Here is a 16461-nt window from a genome sequence, read left to right on the forward strand (position 1 = left end):
CCATGATCTCATAAATAATTCTCCTTACTGCCTGCCTTACAGCTCTTATGATATTAGTTTAGAGAATTTGATATTAGATGCACAACCTAATCGACCCAATCCGGATAAATTGGCTCCTGGATATGGAATTTTTCGACAGGGCTCTCCAAAGTGGATGGATACAGAAGCGCTAACTTTGCGTTGAAAAGTGAGAGGAAAGCACTTTGAAAAAATGTTTTTTAAACTTTCTTCTGTCCCTTTAATTTTTTGGTGTGAAAATTACGCCTATATCATACAAACTATCAAGGGTGTATCGAAACTATTCTGCCTCCGTTGTATGCAGTGTAGATTGGTTGTATGGACGCAAGGTCTGATACAACAGCACGAAAGCAATAATTTTCATTCCACTTGTTATAATATCATTTTATGATACCCAGCCAATTTCGTTGCGACAACGCCTCTAAAATCCTCATCACTACCACTTCGATCTTTGAACAAACTTGTTTTAGATAAGAAACAGATTGTTAAAGAAAGCTCTAACTCAAGAGAGACGTGTCACTGAAGACCTAAGACACCAACAACAGTTGCAGCAAGAGGGGACAAGGGAAACGTTGTCCATTGTGGCTGCGTCATCTACTGATGAACTTACGACCATGCTTGATAGCAAAAAGGAAGTAAAGGTGTAGTAACCTTTATCCGTGTGATTTTTGTCCATAAAGAAGGAGTGACACATTCCTTGCCCTGGTGCTAGCATTCCTTTGTGTGCCTTCTGGTGGCCCCGCCTTCTTAAGAAACAGTACATTAAGGAAATTAGTTTTCTTCCGTTCTGGGCATGCTAAAGTATGAGAATAAGTCTTAAGGCGGAGAGGAAAAATGAGTATAAAACTGTACCAAAGCATTCGTGATCTTCTCAAGTACTTTGGATTTCAAAGGAATTACAAGATAATAAACCATTTTTTCCCGAGAGTGCCTAATAATCACGCTTCATAAAATGAGGAGCAAAATATTGCATGTAGTAAAGTAACAAAAGTGTGTATTGCTCCCTTAATAATTTTATCTTAATCCCCGAGCGGTTTGTCGTTAATCATCAGAAATACCAGAGTCGATCATTTTCCATCGGCACCTCAAGGTCAGCGGAAAGACTCATGGAGCTCTTGAAAGATTCTGATCAGGTGAAAACTGCCACAGGCGAACGAGCAGAACGTAACTCATCTACAGTTTTTTCAGGATCGGCTACTGTTCCCAGTGTCATATCAAACGTTTCAGCCCATGAGGTATGTAAAGTTCATATCAGTCGTAGGGCTGGTGGGTGCACTTAAACCTTTTAATCCCTTAAAGTGACTTGAGTTCTAATTTCTCCTCACAGTATCACTGTTGAATCAAATGTAAAGGTCATGAGAATAAAGTAACTGATCTCTAATTGAGGAAGCTCCGTTTGTCGAACAAATTCTCCTCGTCAGTGCCATTGGAAACGTAAACAGAATAGTGTGGAGAAAATGCATATTGATGTTCGGGTGCAGTGCAAAGATTTTTCTGTCTTTTTTTGTCACTATCTTTCACCGATAGAATGCTTATGTTCTAAAAGATTGTTGTATGTCTCATACCAAAACGGGCTTTCTCGTGGTATTTGTGGAAGTTTTCCATCCTAAACTTGCGCCTCCGTTGTATAAGTTCCCGGATTCAGTCAATTGGTACATCACCCGAGTTTCATGAGGTGATAACTTGATTTCAGAGATTCGATCCTTTATTACTCGTTTCATTTTATCTTTTGTGGTAAATTATTTTTTGCGCCATTTTTTCAGGGTGAATTCAGCACTTCAAGCTCCCTTATTGATGACGTCACGATGTCAGGAGACCATACCTATCCAAGAAAGGTTCCTTTTGCAATGAGCAAACCGTTAATTTTCATCAGCCCTCCCAAGGAAAACACAGTGTCGACTGCTAAAGAGGTAAAATAAATGCTACGAGTTAGACTAAACTAATTTTTTTACCGTCCCAAGTTGGTCCCAAAATCAAACCAAATGCAATGGGTCTGAAACTATAGATTAAAATATCTGTTCTTAGGTGGGATGTGGAAAGGAATGATTCAGCTGTGATAAGGGTCCTGAATCCCGACTGTCATTATGTTGTGTTCTTGGGAGAAGCACTTTACTATTTCCGCTAAGCCTTTAACCCTTTACACACCAACATAATTGCGCTTATTCTCCATGAAACATTCATCAGCTATGAAACTGTAAGGAGATATTGAATGAAAGTCACTAGTAAGGGTTAAAAACTTAATGCGTACCTGTAATTTGCCAAGAACAACTTAACAAAACACTAAAATTAAGTCAAGAAGAGTAACAGCGCCTTTTGAAACTTCACATTACAGTACCAAGAAAAACTAGGCAGCTATGCGAGATCAGTCTAAAAACCCTTTCAATCCCAAGATCTCATTGGTAATTCTCCTTACTGTCTGCCATACAATTCTTATGATGTTAGTTCTGAGAATTTGGTATTGGATCAACTAATTATCCCCTAACTTATATTACTCTTTATTCTCAACACTTGTCTATTTGATATTGTATTGATTTGGTAAGGAGAAATTTTGTCTTGGTCACTCATGGGAGTTGAATGGTTAAGCAGACTTTTTTTTATATATTTTCGTAGGATTGGCCTCAGGATGAAGAAACTCAGAAAGAAGGCGATGAATCTGAATTTACCAAATTAAAACATACTCCGGCGATACTTCAGCAGGTACAAGCGTTTGAACAAGGAACTATCAACACAAGCGACGAAGAAGAAAATGATAAAAACAAACTAATGAGAAGCGAGCCCAAAAAGCTGAGACATATTTCACTCAGCGCTACTGCATCACAACAAATGAAAATTTCCGAAGAGCGACGACGGAGAGAGCATGAGATTCGACCTTTAGGTGGAGTGATCAAGGTAGGTCTTCCTGCTTCCTAATCAGAAGTGGATATGAAAGGGGTTACGGTGCTGATACAATCACATTGGCCACGCTTAAAAATCCTATACTTTTATGACTCATAAAGGTATAGAAGTTCTTAGGTTGCGATTAAATCACAGCCTATCACTTCGCGGTGATGGGCATCGTTGACCAACAGCTTTTCATTAAGTCGGGTAGAACAAAACCACCTTCTCATGGAGTCATATGCATGTATACATGAGTGTGTAATCAACTTCAGTCACACTATAATATGATATAACTTTTATTTTATAATGTATAGCGTACTGAGGCATTGAAGGAAATTTTCTGGTTTGAAGTGTGCCATACATATGGTAAGATGTAAGTTCGGAAAATTACAATGAGGGGCAAAAGTCTTGGTGCTCTCTGCTACATTTTGTATTTTTTGTATAACCGTCGGTTATTTATCAACCTCTCTGCCTTATTTCAATGTTACCTGATGTAAACAGAATGGTTACTAATTTCCTACAACATTGCGAGGACTTTCAATGACGTATCGGAGATAAATTACAAGATTTCTGTTCATCATGTTGAGTGGAGGGTTGTTGGCCACCAAGTGAGGGAGGGGAGGGATGCCAACTTTTTTTGCCACTGAGTGTAGATCTGCAACGCATGATTACCTAGAATAAATATGTCTACTAATAACTGAAGTGTTGAAACGGCTTTAACGCTCCATCAATTAATCCGCATTTTTCCTGCGGAAACTGTACAGATACCAGGAAGTGGATTGAGTGGTGGAATTAATTTGAGCTTTTATGACATGTTAATAATGACAGCGTTTACCTTTTTTTTGCAGAGGTTTGCACTTCGCCCATCTGATACCGATAACAGTGCTACAGAATAATCTAACTGGTCTCGCTCCACGACTCGATAAGTGATAAACTCGTACTAAGTTTGACCAAAAGAAGCAGTGTAGGAATTGAAAAATATCGCATAAAATGGCGGTATGAAAACAAGTGTGACAAAAATAAACGAGGCGTACTCAGCTTTCTAACAGGATGGCACTTATAATTCTCCTATCCAGAGGCATGCTTTTTGAAAATTAAGCATATTTTTTTGGATTCTCTTATCAAATACTCTTTTTTTATTGAACACAGCATAAAAGATATTTCAATTCCGGCCACAATTGAATTTATCGCTGCAATTTAAAAGAATCCAGTTATGAAAGTGAGCCCATTTTCTATTTCTGGATAGCAGGCAAAGATTTGCTTCTCTAGAAAGCCCCTAACTTGCAAATTTGCTTTAATTTTGGTTGATGACCTGGCCGCACGAGTAAGGTGACTTTATGAGACATGCGCGAACCCACGACCAGGTTACTAAAATGTTTTCAAAATGGCAGCGTTTTAGGAAAAATTTCAAGCATATTATTTGTACACAGTTTTTGAGGGTTATATGACTATTTGAAGTCTAAATTTGCGGTAAGTGGAAATTTTGTAAACATACTTTTTAATGGGACAGAAAAATAGTGTGGGTTTCATAAGTATGCATCACAATTAAACCTAATATAAAACATTCAACATCACATCGAGAGTAACACCAGTCTTTAACTTTAATGATGCGACCTACTCACATGACTACATTAGTATGATGAATATTTCCTCCACTTACTATGATGATAGAGTTTTCTATTTGTAAGATTCTCATACAAAAGAGAAAAAAAAAGCAAGCAAACACTAACTGTGTACAAACAACCATGTTCCTCGTTTTACATTGACGTAATTATTTTCCTTGGTGTTACAATAGTGATAATAATAATGATAATAACTCTCTGAGGGGCTCTTCACGGCCAATACAATCTAATTTAAAACAAACATAGTGTGTCAATAAACACAGCGTTTAAAAATCCCAACTGACTAGAGACAGACTAGTTGACTATATACAATTGCAGCCACAGGGGGAGGGAGGGGGGAACTGAGAACAAATCCAGTGAGAAGCAGGGTGCAGGGCTTTAACTGGGACGCCAATCCCCCGCCCCAACTTATCGGCCACACTGCCTCCACATATACACTGGTAATGAGAACCAGCAGACAGCATACCGGCCGAGCTAAGAGCGGGAGCCTTTTTCTAAATCGATTTACGATGAAACAGAGACGCCAAATACAAATAAGCATAAAACCCCTGTTGGCTGGCATCCTTTTTACAAGCAATGTATTTCTTAATTAAAAAGAGTTTTTATAGCTGGTAAATAGGCCTAATATCTAAGAAACCTCTTTAGCCTTTCATAAAATCAATTATCATGTCTACAAAACTCATCGACCTTCATCCAAATTAACGAATATTTACATTTTATTATGGCCTTTGCCGTGGTTTTGTTGGTTTTAAACTCTTGAAGAACATACTGACAGATTCCTAGCATCAAACTGGCAACAGTGTAATGCACAGGACTGTACAAATTGGGATCGTGGGCTATTTCCGACACGCCCAAACCCTCCGTATGAAATGGTAGGTAAGTGCGAGGTCTTTGATGTGGACATGGTTTTCTATTCTATCCCAAAAGGAAAGAGGTTGTTATAAGAAATATTTTGTCCTTAGCCTCATTTGAACGTTGAAAATCCGAAATGGTCTATCTATTATCAAATAACAGCGGAGATCCCGCACGCAGGGTATGCCTGTTTATTTCCTAAAGTTAATCTTAATTTAAGGTTTCAAATCCGTAGATGATTCATATTCCTAGATGAACATGCAACAGTAAATTGTTGTTTACAGAAATTACAGTCGTTTCGCCCCTACGACTCTTTCAGGTCACTTCGCTAACATTTTAGGTTATGTCATAACGTCTGTTTTTAGTTTTGTTTTCTTCCAAGTGGCGACAAATGAAATGTTGTACCGTGAACATACGGTCGATGAGAAGTTGCTCAAGTTCTGCCGATGGAACCGATCCGACAATAAACGTATTACAATACGTTATTAGCAAGGCGCTGCCCTGAGGCGTTGGCGTAACGACTCGTAGGCGAAATGACTGATCATCGTTTACATAGCAATTTATAATGTAAGCAATCTCTGTGAGTAGAACGTGTGTATATTGTTAAAACTGAGCCATAATAATCTCATGGAGCTTTTTCCACTATGCTGTGGCAGAAATGTCATGAAATGCTTAGAAAGCGCACCACCTACTTTCCTACTCTAACTGAAGCCTCCGATCGAGAAAGACACCCAAATAGGGGAGTACCAACTCACTCCCGCCCCCCCTTTTCCCCCAACCGTTCTCTAAGAGATTAAGCTAGGATTCAGAAGATACTGGATTATCATATGAATTTAACACAACAATGCAATCCTCACTGCTAACAGGTGTGGTCTTGGTCTCCTCCTTCTGGATTTTCTCGGGGAGATTCTTAGCCCTGCTTCGTCTTTTTCGGTACATTTCAAATTTGACCTCGGGTGCGTGCTCTTTGATGTATTTCCAATTCTGACGGATAACCTGTCAAAATTTTATTCAGCTGCGGTGAAAAAACTATAATATTCTAATTTCCAAATAAGCCGGAAGATATTCTTGACAGTTTCAAGTTTTAGTGAGGAAGTTGTGCCTCTCTTAAGGTCTCACATAAACTCTCCGAAATGTTATAAGTTCAAAATGACAGCGTTTACTCTAATGTCGCTCAGTTTGCTATTCTTACTTGGGACCTGCACTAAAAGTCCGCAAACAAACTGCATATAGAGAGTGGTCAACAAGCTCAGCTTCACGAATGTTTTATGCAATTTTGAGAGCAACTTCGACACGGGAAACCAACAGAAAAAGAAAGAAGGACAAAGATGGCTGGGATTGGAAAGGATTCACGTAGATTGACTAGAAAGGATTCTCCGATTGAGGAAAAAACAAATTTAGCGAGCGATTTCGAGCTGGGAATTTGTGAATGAACTTACCACAATAAGGAAGAGTATCATCACTGCACAAATGGTTATCGCTGCCACCACAATCAAGCTTATTGTCAATTTGCTCCTCTGGTTCTCTTTATCCATCTCACTACTCTCAGTAGCAGTATTTCGTTTTTCGTGTATTCGCTTGGCATCAGGGAACGTCTTTTCATACGTGTCACTTTTTGTAAACGTTGTAAGTGTGTCTTGCAATTCTTTTCCTGTCGCGTTGGTGGCTGATGAAACCAAAAGATAGTACTCCACCTTCGCTAAGGTCCATCCGTCATTTGCTTTAGCGAGCGAAACGACCTCAAAATCCACGACGTCGTCTTTGTCTTGGTAGAATTCGTTAAGAGCATCTTCTATTGCTGTTTTTATTCTTCTGTACTCAGAATTGTTGTAATCAGCAAAGGGATCCTTCCATTCTACACCAGGCAACAGGAGGCTCATGTTCTGTCGAAGGTTCACGATCGACGCTTTTTCCATGCAAATGTCGAGGGCGTTGTCAAGTTCATTTTCGACTCTTTCTTTTCCAAGATCAGACTCAAATTCAAATTCGCAAAACGTTCCAGGGTTTCTGTGAATCTTCAAGAATTTTTTCACTTTAAAATCAGTAACGCCCGTTACGTTTTCAAGATCCTTTTTCAACAGACTCCTCACAGCCAAAGCCATTTCTTTATACTGCATGGTTTTCTTGTCCAAAGTAGTTTCGTTCCAAGTGATGTTTGTTCCATTGCATTTTACCTCAATTGTAATGCTTTGTTTTTCTGCAGGTTAGTTAAAACGATCGAAAAAGCTGGATCTTAGTAAAATTATTATCTTGTGACTTATAAATATACAATGAACCCACTATTTATTACACAAAACTGGCGCGTTTTATATAATTAAAGATTACATCAACAGATAACACAAAGGCTTTAGATGAGGTACAAACGCAAGACCAAAAAATAAAAAATGATCTTCATTTCGTCAGGGTATATATATTTTTTCTTATGCCGTCCATTTTTGCCACAAATTTATGGACACGAGAAGATTCCACATGCAGACATGCTTTAAAAAAAAAAACCCGTTTGGTTCATGGAATTCAAAATTTACATAACATAGTGTTTCAATATGTAACAGTCATAATAGAGTGAGAAAAGATTCAAAGAGTAGAATATTAATTTCCTAAAGTCAATCGAAAGCCTGTTTTCGACTGATGGTGAAACAAGTGATTCAATAACAAAGCCCTATTAATTATTAAGGCCCTTTTTCATTTCATTGACAAATTACCATAGGCCTAATTAAACACCTATTTGTGACTACGAAGAAAATAGTTAAAACAACTCACGCGATCGATTGAGTGAAAAAGTTTAATCTACTGGCGTCAGCCATAAAAACATGTCCTCAGGCAGTTTTTAAGTTTTTATTAAATTTGACAAGGGTAGCTCGAGGATACCTTCTTAAGTTACGATGTTAAGGTTGATTGGTAGAAGTTTCGAAATACTCCTCGTTGTAGGAAACTAACGGCTAGCGACGAAAAATTTTAATTTTTCTCACTCGCAGAATTAGCATCACCCCGGCAACAACTATGTCATTTAAAGATCAAAATGGAACTGGTCCAAGAAATCGTGTTACCGCTACATAACTTTTATTTTCGTTCCGTTTCTACTATGAACTGATTCAGAGTTGAAGAGAGCAAAGATGGCCTTCTATTCCCGCAGTCATGGCTGCAAGATAGACAAGGAAGGTTCCTATGTTTAATAAAATCCTCGTTAAGCCAAAGTTAGATCAAGATAATAATAATAATCGAGAGGTTGTTTTTGAAGTTTAACCAATGAATCCAATTCATTTGAATATCCCAATTATTACCCACCTAGTCAACCCTATTTTAATAACTGTTTGAAGACGTTGATGTCACTTTCAAGGATGGTTTTTTGTGTAATAGTTTGAATTAGTTTAGATCCATGTAATCATCAAGTTTTAAATCCCTTAGACATGTTACCGAGCGAAAGTTATTCGCCCAAGAGCTCATTTAACGGAGAGTTTAACGCGATGAATATACCGTACATAAAATAATAACAAAAATGCCTCTTCATCGAAACAGCCTGAAATTTACCGAGTTAATTCCAAGTTTTATCGAGGAACAGATATTTGAATTCAGCTACAAAATCGACCGTTGGTTTTCTTGGCAATAGCGGTTTTATAGTTAAATGGGAAAGCGAAAGTCTATCGAACGACGAATAGAACGTCAGAGTTATTGGAACGCCAGTACACCTTACCTGACATCCAAACTGTAGCTGCAAGCATGGTCATTATTACTGTGACATAGCTTACAATTTTCAGCGATGCTTCCTTGGAAGCCATCACGAGGTTTTTCCGATAAAGCAGTTAAGGCGACAACTTGACCTGGGGATACAAATTTTGTGGACCCTACTTCAACTTGTTGAAGCTGCATCTGGTTACGTTTTGACAGTCTGAAGATGTTTTCCCCTCGGGTTGCATAAAGTAGTTATTAACGATGCTAATAGATTTATGTGAAAGCTTTTGTTTTGAGACGTTTTCTCTTGTCGGGCCACGCAGATGTTTCATACCTTCATTTTTTTATTTAGTGTTTTCATCCTCCTTTCCTATCCAACATCTCACTCAGTTGGTTGAAAAAATGGTTGAGAAAGATATGGGTAACGGATGAACTCATTCGTGATCTCGCGTTACTCAAAGAAGATACTGTAATTAATTCTCTTAGAACTGTCTCGAAGATTTTGTGAAGCATTGCAAAATTGTCTGTTTTTCAGCTGGAACTGGCTGATAATGTTTTCTCTGTGCTAATTATGAATGGCGCCCTTGTAACTAGTTTTAACAAAGGCTTTCGTTTATTTGTAATACTTGTATCTTTAACTTTTTTTCCCCTCAAACAAAAACATGACTGTTTATATTCATACTTTGCCTAAAAGCATCATCCCTTAGTTGGCAACTTTTTCGCCCAACTATCACACTTCGTCTCTAAGTTTTTACGGGCTCTTGCTTCATAATGTTTAATTTAAAAGTCTTTCGTATGTTTATAATACTTACTCCCCTAAGCTATTTCCTCCGCAAACCAAATTATGGCTTTTTATATTCATACTTGGCCTAAAATCTTTCATTCCTACGGGCTATTGTTTCATAATGTATGATTTCATATAGTCTTTCGTATGTTTGTAATGCTTGTGCCCTTAAGCTTTCTGCTCCTCAAACCAACACATGTCTGTTTACATTTATACTTGGCCTAAAAGTGTTCATCCCTTTGTTGAGCAATGTTCGCCCATCTATCACCGTAAGATCGTTAGCGCCTATATATTACACGCCTTAACGCGTGTAATTTATTCGAAATGCTCTCGCGGCTTCGGCGGTTTAAAATTCGTCGTCTTGGCAGGACCGTTATTCAGTTCGCTTTAATTCACTTGGAAACACAACTGCAGTATACAATGCAGTTTATGTATCCATTTCCATATCTAGGTTTTGTTTCGCTTTCGGCGCGGGCTTTTCTTCAATGTAACGTTGGTTTATACGTATATTTCTTTCAGTAGTTTAACCGCACGCTACGCTAAGGTATCGCTCTACCGCAAGGTATCTTTGCACTGCTTGTCAAGTCAATACAGATTAAACGCGTATTAAAATGTCATTCCTGGTGTCAGCATCGAATCCGCTATGTTGGCAGTTATAATTACCTTCGCCATTTAGTTCTTTCGGGCTGCACGATTTAATAGTCTTTACTATACTTGTGCCTTTAAGCTTTAAGTCTATACTTTTGCCTTTAAGCTTTTTGTACCCCAAACCAAACCGATGACTTTTTATATTCCCACTTTACTTGAAAGTGTTCATCACTTTGTTCAGCAATTTTCGCCCAGATAACTAATTTCGGCTTCTATTTCTCTTTTATTTCTCTTTCGGGCTGCACGATTTAATAGTCTTTACTATACTTGTGCCTTTAAGCTTTAAGTCTATACTTGTGCCTTTAAGCTTTTTGTACCCCAAACCAAACCGATGACTTTTTATATTCCCACTTTACTTGAAAGTGTTCATCACTTTGTTCAGCAATTTTCGCCCAGATAACTAATTTCGGCTTTTATTTCTCACGGGCTTTTGTTTCATAATATGTAATTTTATATGCGTGAGCTACATATCGACAACCTTAGGGCTAGGTCTTAAAATTGCAACTTCTTCTAGCTAAAAAAAAAATTAACTAATCGCTCAAAACATTTTTAATGCTGACAAAGATTTAGGAGAATGCATTTTTCTTACACAAAATTGTCTTCTTACCGTGTGACTTGGAATCAAAGGTTTCACGTAAGAAATCATTCCATTTTACGGGAAAGGCCCGTGACTAATTTTAAGATGTCAGTGAATGTTTGATTGTCAAGTTTTAATCATCGTGGCCTGATAACAGTAATCATCCTAAAGGGCATCAGTTTGAGAGTCTATCTGTAAGTTGCAAGTTATTTAAAGGTGGAGAGTAAGCTCTACCTTACACTCAAGTTATGAGAGTTGGAGTCAATTGCAAATTCTGAAAGCATTTGACAAACTCTATCAGAAAATCTGTATAAACTTATTTTGGACTAAGAGCTGAAAAGGTTTCTACAACCCCATTCCTCTTTTCATAGTCGGATATTACCAGAATGCAATCTTGGGGACATAAAATTCTTCGTAACTTGACATTGAACGGGGAGGGGAAGCAGAAAAAATACCAATAGCAGACTTTTGTGACCCTTTTAACCAGGGTTGTTGTTTGCGTCTTGCGTGATGAAACGTCACTTTCAGGTGACGGTGAGAACGCGTTCTTATAACATGTCGATTTTCATCAGAACGCTTCAATTATAAATTATCGATTTGTTTCAGGTGTGACCCATTACAGAGTTTCTATGAGAGATTGAATAGCAAACAAAATTTTTTTACTGGAGTGGTTTGGACACTCTTCAAGATATAAATGACCTTCATTTATTTGTAAGAACACTTAATCAAAATAGTGTTCGTCATATAAGCGTCAGAGCTGAAAAACACGACCAAGCATGTCACGAAATTGCTTTTGATCGTAAATTAAAATCGCGGTGGTTTTGAAAACAGTCAACATGATGACATTCTCTTTCCACACAAGTTTTCATCACATCAGCAAATTTAGGCCGATTTCTACTGTGTAGACCTTCCCCTCTTCATTACAAATATCGACTTACCTGAAGCGCGATCTGGACAAACTGTATCTATGCAATGGAGATGCTAAAGTTTCTAACATGATCTCTATTTGTGCCCTACGATGAAAATGTGTTGTTCTAACGATATTTCGTGCTCTCTCTCACAGGGATTTCTACAGCGAAAGTTTATCGTACATTTAAGCCAGATCGCAAAACTAAGCCACTTTTCAAACTTCATCGATTTTCCGCGTTAGCCTGGAAATGTTGGTGACACGTGTCGGCCTTTTTAAGCTCTGTCATCCCTAGCAAGGTTACTTGTTTTTCCTCAAATCATGTGCTAGTTTTTTTACCTCGTCGAAACACATTATGTAAAGGCTGATAATTATGCACATGCATATATCTCTCTTTAACTTTAAAGCTACTACAACTAACTTAGGCTTTGTGGACTTACGACTGCCTTTGACGTTGCAGACATTTATACAGATTCCATAGGAGAATGACTTTGCTCCACAAAAGTATAAATACATTTATTGTTATGGCTGAGAAGTGTACTCTTCAGTCCAAAGTTCTGTATAAGGTTGTTACAGTCAATTTCTGTGCAAACTGTAATTAGCTAAGCTGCAGTTTCTCCTGGAGATGGAATTGACACCTGTCTTCTCTTTTCCTGAGCAGTCTGGTTTCGATGGCAGAACTGAAAAAGATGTGATTCTTCAAGTAAGATTCTGCATTATTCTGAAGGTTAAAAGGTGATTCAAAGCCTTTTCCTCATTTTAAACAGTAGATACTTTTGGGTCGATTCTACCCCATATGTTCATTATTTCCTTGAAGGTTGCACATCAAACAATTGTTCACTACGTTATCAACGAGTTTCGATTAAAAAAAAAAAAGTATCATGTCAACAAGCAATGTTCCATTATGATATTTGAGATAAACAATAAGAGTGAGAGCGAAAGAGGAATCACAGCAAAAAAAACTAGCGTTCACCGAACGGAAAACGAAGATTGAATTCACGGAAAACGCGGCTTTTTGTAAACTTTTACCCATGTTTTGCGTACGGAAAATCCAACGTTTTCCGTGCGCTTTCGCATCGGTGAATCCCAGTATTCGTTCCATTATAAGGTAGTTTTCCTTCGCGGTAAATGCAAGTAAACAAATCATCTTCCGACATCAACCACTCGGCTAACTCACTGCAAACAGCTTGTTTTTCTTTTGTTCATTGGCATTTTCCCCGTATGCAACAACGTATTCACCGGAGTTAGCGGCTGGAAACACGCATTTTCCTGGAAGATTAATGTGTGTAAATGCAGGAAAAAGCAGTGATTTCCTGTGTTTGCCGTTCGTACAACGCATAGAAAATGTCATGTTTTCTTCTGTTCGGAACCATTTTTCGCACGGTTAACGAAATGTTCACAAGAGTTTTCCGGTCGAAAGCATGCATTTTCCAACATTTCTTCCCATTGGTGAATTCGAGCAAATTCGATGAAACGCATTTTCCGATTGCCCTACTTGTAAGATTCAAAATATCGATAGTTTGAATGCATTTGTGTTATGTGAACTTACCTTTTTAAAGACAAATGCTTTAATTATGATAAGCAACGAAAGAAAAGCCAGCGCTTTGAGCACTATCGACCAAATAGACAGAGAGTCACTTTTCTCTTCGTACGTATCGTCTCCACCCACTTGAAACTCATTTGTTTTCAGGTTTGTGCCTGCCTGCGATCTTGGTGCAGAGGATAACTGTTGGTTACCTGCGGTGGACTGTGTTCCCGATACTGAACCATCTGTGGAGGACTGCGCACCAGATTGCGAAGCCCCTGTCGAAGACTGTGCTAACGATGATGAAGCACCTGTGGTAGACCATTTGTTACCGTTGGAGGACTGTGTCGTTGATGTCGAAGCCCCTGATGTGGATTGTGCTTGACCTAAGGTGAACTGTGTTTCCGATACTGATGATGTCGGCCAAGCTGCTATTAGCCTGGACTGACAGGGGTCCTGAAGTTCAGAAGGCGTCATCATTTCTCAGATTTTTTAAAATTTTCTTAACTTAAGGAGCTTTGTTCATAATTACCTTAACATTTTACCTCTTAATATCGGTACCCATGTTCTCCCTTCTCTTCTTTATACATTTCCTAAGCTGCTTACAAGAAACAGTTTTAACAATCAAGAGTTCCTTTAGTTCATGATCATTTCCATTATTATCATGACCTTCATGTGTGATTCAGTGATATTGTGAGGAGAAATTAGATGCATGGCACTCTAAAGGTCAAAGGGTATATTGTAATTTAACTGTCATTCAGAGTCATTGTTATGACCCAAAATTCACTCCTTCAATCTATCAGTCTTTCACTCCTTCCTTTCATTCCTGCTAACTGTTTGTTAAGTCCGCTGACCAGCGCATGAGACATTCGTATAATCAGTTCCCGTGTGAAACTCAATTGATGAATGAGAATTGTCAAAATTGGCTGCTGAGAAATAACCCGTTTTTCAATGATATATTTGAGCGCAATAAATTTTACTGGTGGATGGAAATAGGCTGAATTAAGACTGCGGCATATATTGCGCATATTAGACGCTTGCATAAATATTCGACTGGAGGGCGATAAGCCTTATTACAGTTCAGTATAAATAGGGCTTCTGCACAAACCTTGTTGATCCCGAATTTAATTATTCGACTGCCTAAAAGCTCAAAATCGATTAATTGTACTTTAGAATGAATAAACTCACTTTTTTCAAAAACAGGAACAGGAAACACAAACGCTGTTGTTCGGCAGTTGGCTTCTTAAATTCTGATTACGGCGCACTAAATGGGTACAGTCACACTTCATGAAGTGATAACTTGATTTCAAAGATTCGATCCTTTATTACTCGTTTCATTTTATCTTTTGTGGTAAATTATTTTTTGCGCCATTTTTTCAGGGTGAATTCAGCACTTCAAGCTCCCTTATTGATGACGTCACGATGTCCGGAGACCATACCTATCCAAGAAAGGTTCCTTTTGCAATGAGCAAACCGTTAATTTTCATCAGCCCTCCCAAGGAAAACACAGTGTCGACTGCTAAAGAGGAAAATAAATGTTATAAGTTAGACTAAACTAATTTTTTACCGTCCCAAGTTGGTCCCACAATCAAACCAAATGCAATGGGTCTGAAACTATAGATTAAAATATCTGTTCTTAGGTGGGATGTGGAAAGGAATGATTCAGCTGTGATAAGGGTCCTGAATCCCGACTGTCATTATGTTGTGTTCTTGGGAGAAGCACTTTACTATTTCCGCTAAGCCTTTAACCCTTTACACACCAACATAATTGTGCTTATTCTCCATGAAACATTCATCAGCTATGAAACTGTAAGGAGATATTGAATGAAAGTCACTAGTAAGGGTTAAAAACTTAATGCGTACTTGCAATTTGCCAAGAACAACTTGACAAAACACTAAAATTAAGTCAAGAAGAGTAACAGCGCCTTTTGAAACTTCATATTACAGTACCAAGAAAAACTAGGCAGCTATGCGAGATCAGTCTAAAAACCCTTTCAAACCCAAGATCTCATTGATAATTCTCCTTACTGTCTGCCATACAATTCTTATGATGTTAGTTCTGAGAATTTGGTATTGGGTCAACTAATAATCCCCTATATTACTCTTTATTCTCAACACTTGTCTATTTGATATTGTATTGATTTGGTAAGGAGAAATTTTGTCTTGGTCACTCATGGGAGTTAAAGGGTTAAGCAGACTTTTTTTTATATATTTTCGTAGGATTGGCCTCAGGATGAAGAAACTCAGAAAGAAGGCGATGAATCTGAATTTACCAAATTAAAATATACTCCGGCGATACTTCAGCAGGTACAAGCGTTTGAACAAGGAACTATCAACACAAGCGACGAAGAAGAAAATGATAAAAACAAACTAATGAGAAGCGAGCCCAAAAAGCTGAGACATATTTCACTCAGCGCTACTGCATCACAACAAATGAACATTTCCGAAGAGCGACGACGGAGAGAGCATGAGATTCGACCTTTAGGTGGAGTGATCAAGGTAGGTCTTCCTGCTTCCTAATCAGAAGTGGATATGAAAGGGGTTACGGTGCTGATACAATCACATTGGCCACGCTTAAAAATCCTATACTTTTATGACTCATAAAGGTATAGAAGTTCTTAGGTTGCGATTAAATCGCAGCCTATCACTTCGCGGTGATGGGCATCGTAGACCAACAGCTTTTCATTAAGTCGAGTAGAACAAAACCACCTTCTCATGGAGTCATATGCATGTATACATGAGTGCGTAATCAACTTCAGTCACACTATAATATGATATAACTTTTATTTTTTAATGTATAGCGTACTGGGGCATTGAAGGAAATTTTCTGGTTTGAAGTGTGCCATACATATGGTAAGATGTAAGTTCGGAAAATTACAATGAGGGGCAAGAGTCTTGGTGCTCTCTGCTACATTTTGAACTTTTTGTATAACCGTCGGTTATTTATCAACCTCTCTGCCTTATTTCAATGTTACCTGATGT

At 38.2% G+C, this 16461-nt stretch overlaps 2 protein-coding genes across 2 annotated transcripts; one reads left to right on the plus strand and one right to left on the minus strand.

Annotated features, from left to right (window-relative positions):
* The first annotated feature begins 495 nt into the window (after positions 1 to 495).
* On the plus strand, positions 496 to 4278 carry LOC131779006 (uncharacterized). Its single transcript, XM_059095520.2, has 5 exons — positions 496 to 659; positions 1071 to 1253; positions 1782 to 1928; positions 2629 to 2907; positions 3744 to 4278. The coding sequence occupies exons 1-5, from the start codon at positions 633 to 635 to the stop codon at positions 3789 to 3791; spliced, it is 684 nt and encodes a 227-aa protein (XP_058951503.2). The 5' UTR covers positions 496 to 632; the 3' UTR covers positions 3792 to 4278.
* A 436-nt stretch (positions 4279 to 4714) lies between these two features.
* Positions 4715 to 9226, minus strand: LOC136283136 (uncharacterized). The gene is made up of 3 exons (XM_066171479.1): positions 9061 to 9226; positions 6809 to 7566; positions 4715 to 6365 (listed from the first exon to the last, which is right to left on the minus strand). The coding sequence occupies exons 1-3, from the start codon at positions 9143 to 9145 to the stop codon at positions 6168 to 6170; spliced, it is 1041 nt and encodes a 346-aa protein (XP_066027576.1). The 5' UTR covers positions 9146 to 9226; the 3' UTR covers positions 4715 to 6167.
* Between the last annotated feature and the right edge of the window lie 7235 nt (positions 9227 to 16461).

Source organism: Pocillopora verrucosa, chromosome 8 (assembly GCF_036669915.1).
Source record: "Pocillopora verrucosa isolate sample1 chromosome 8, ASM3666991v2, whole genome shotgun sequence".
NCBI classification, from domain to species: domain Eukaryota; kingdom Metazoa; phylum Cnidaria; class Anthozoa; order Scleractinia; family Pocilloporidae; genus Pocillopora; species Pocillopora verrucosa.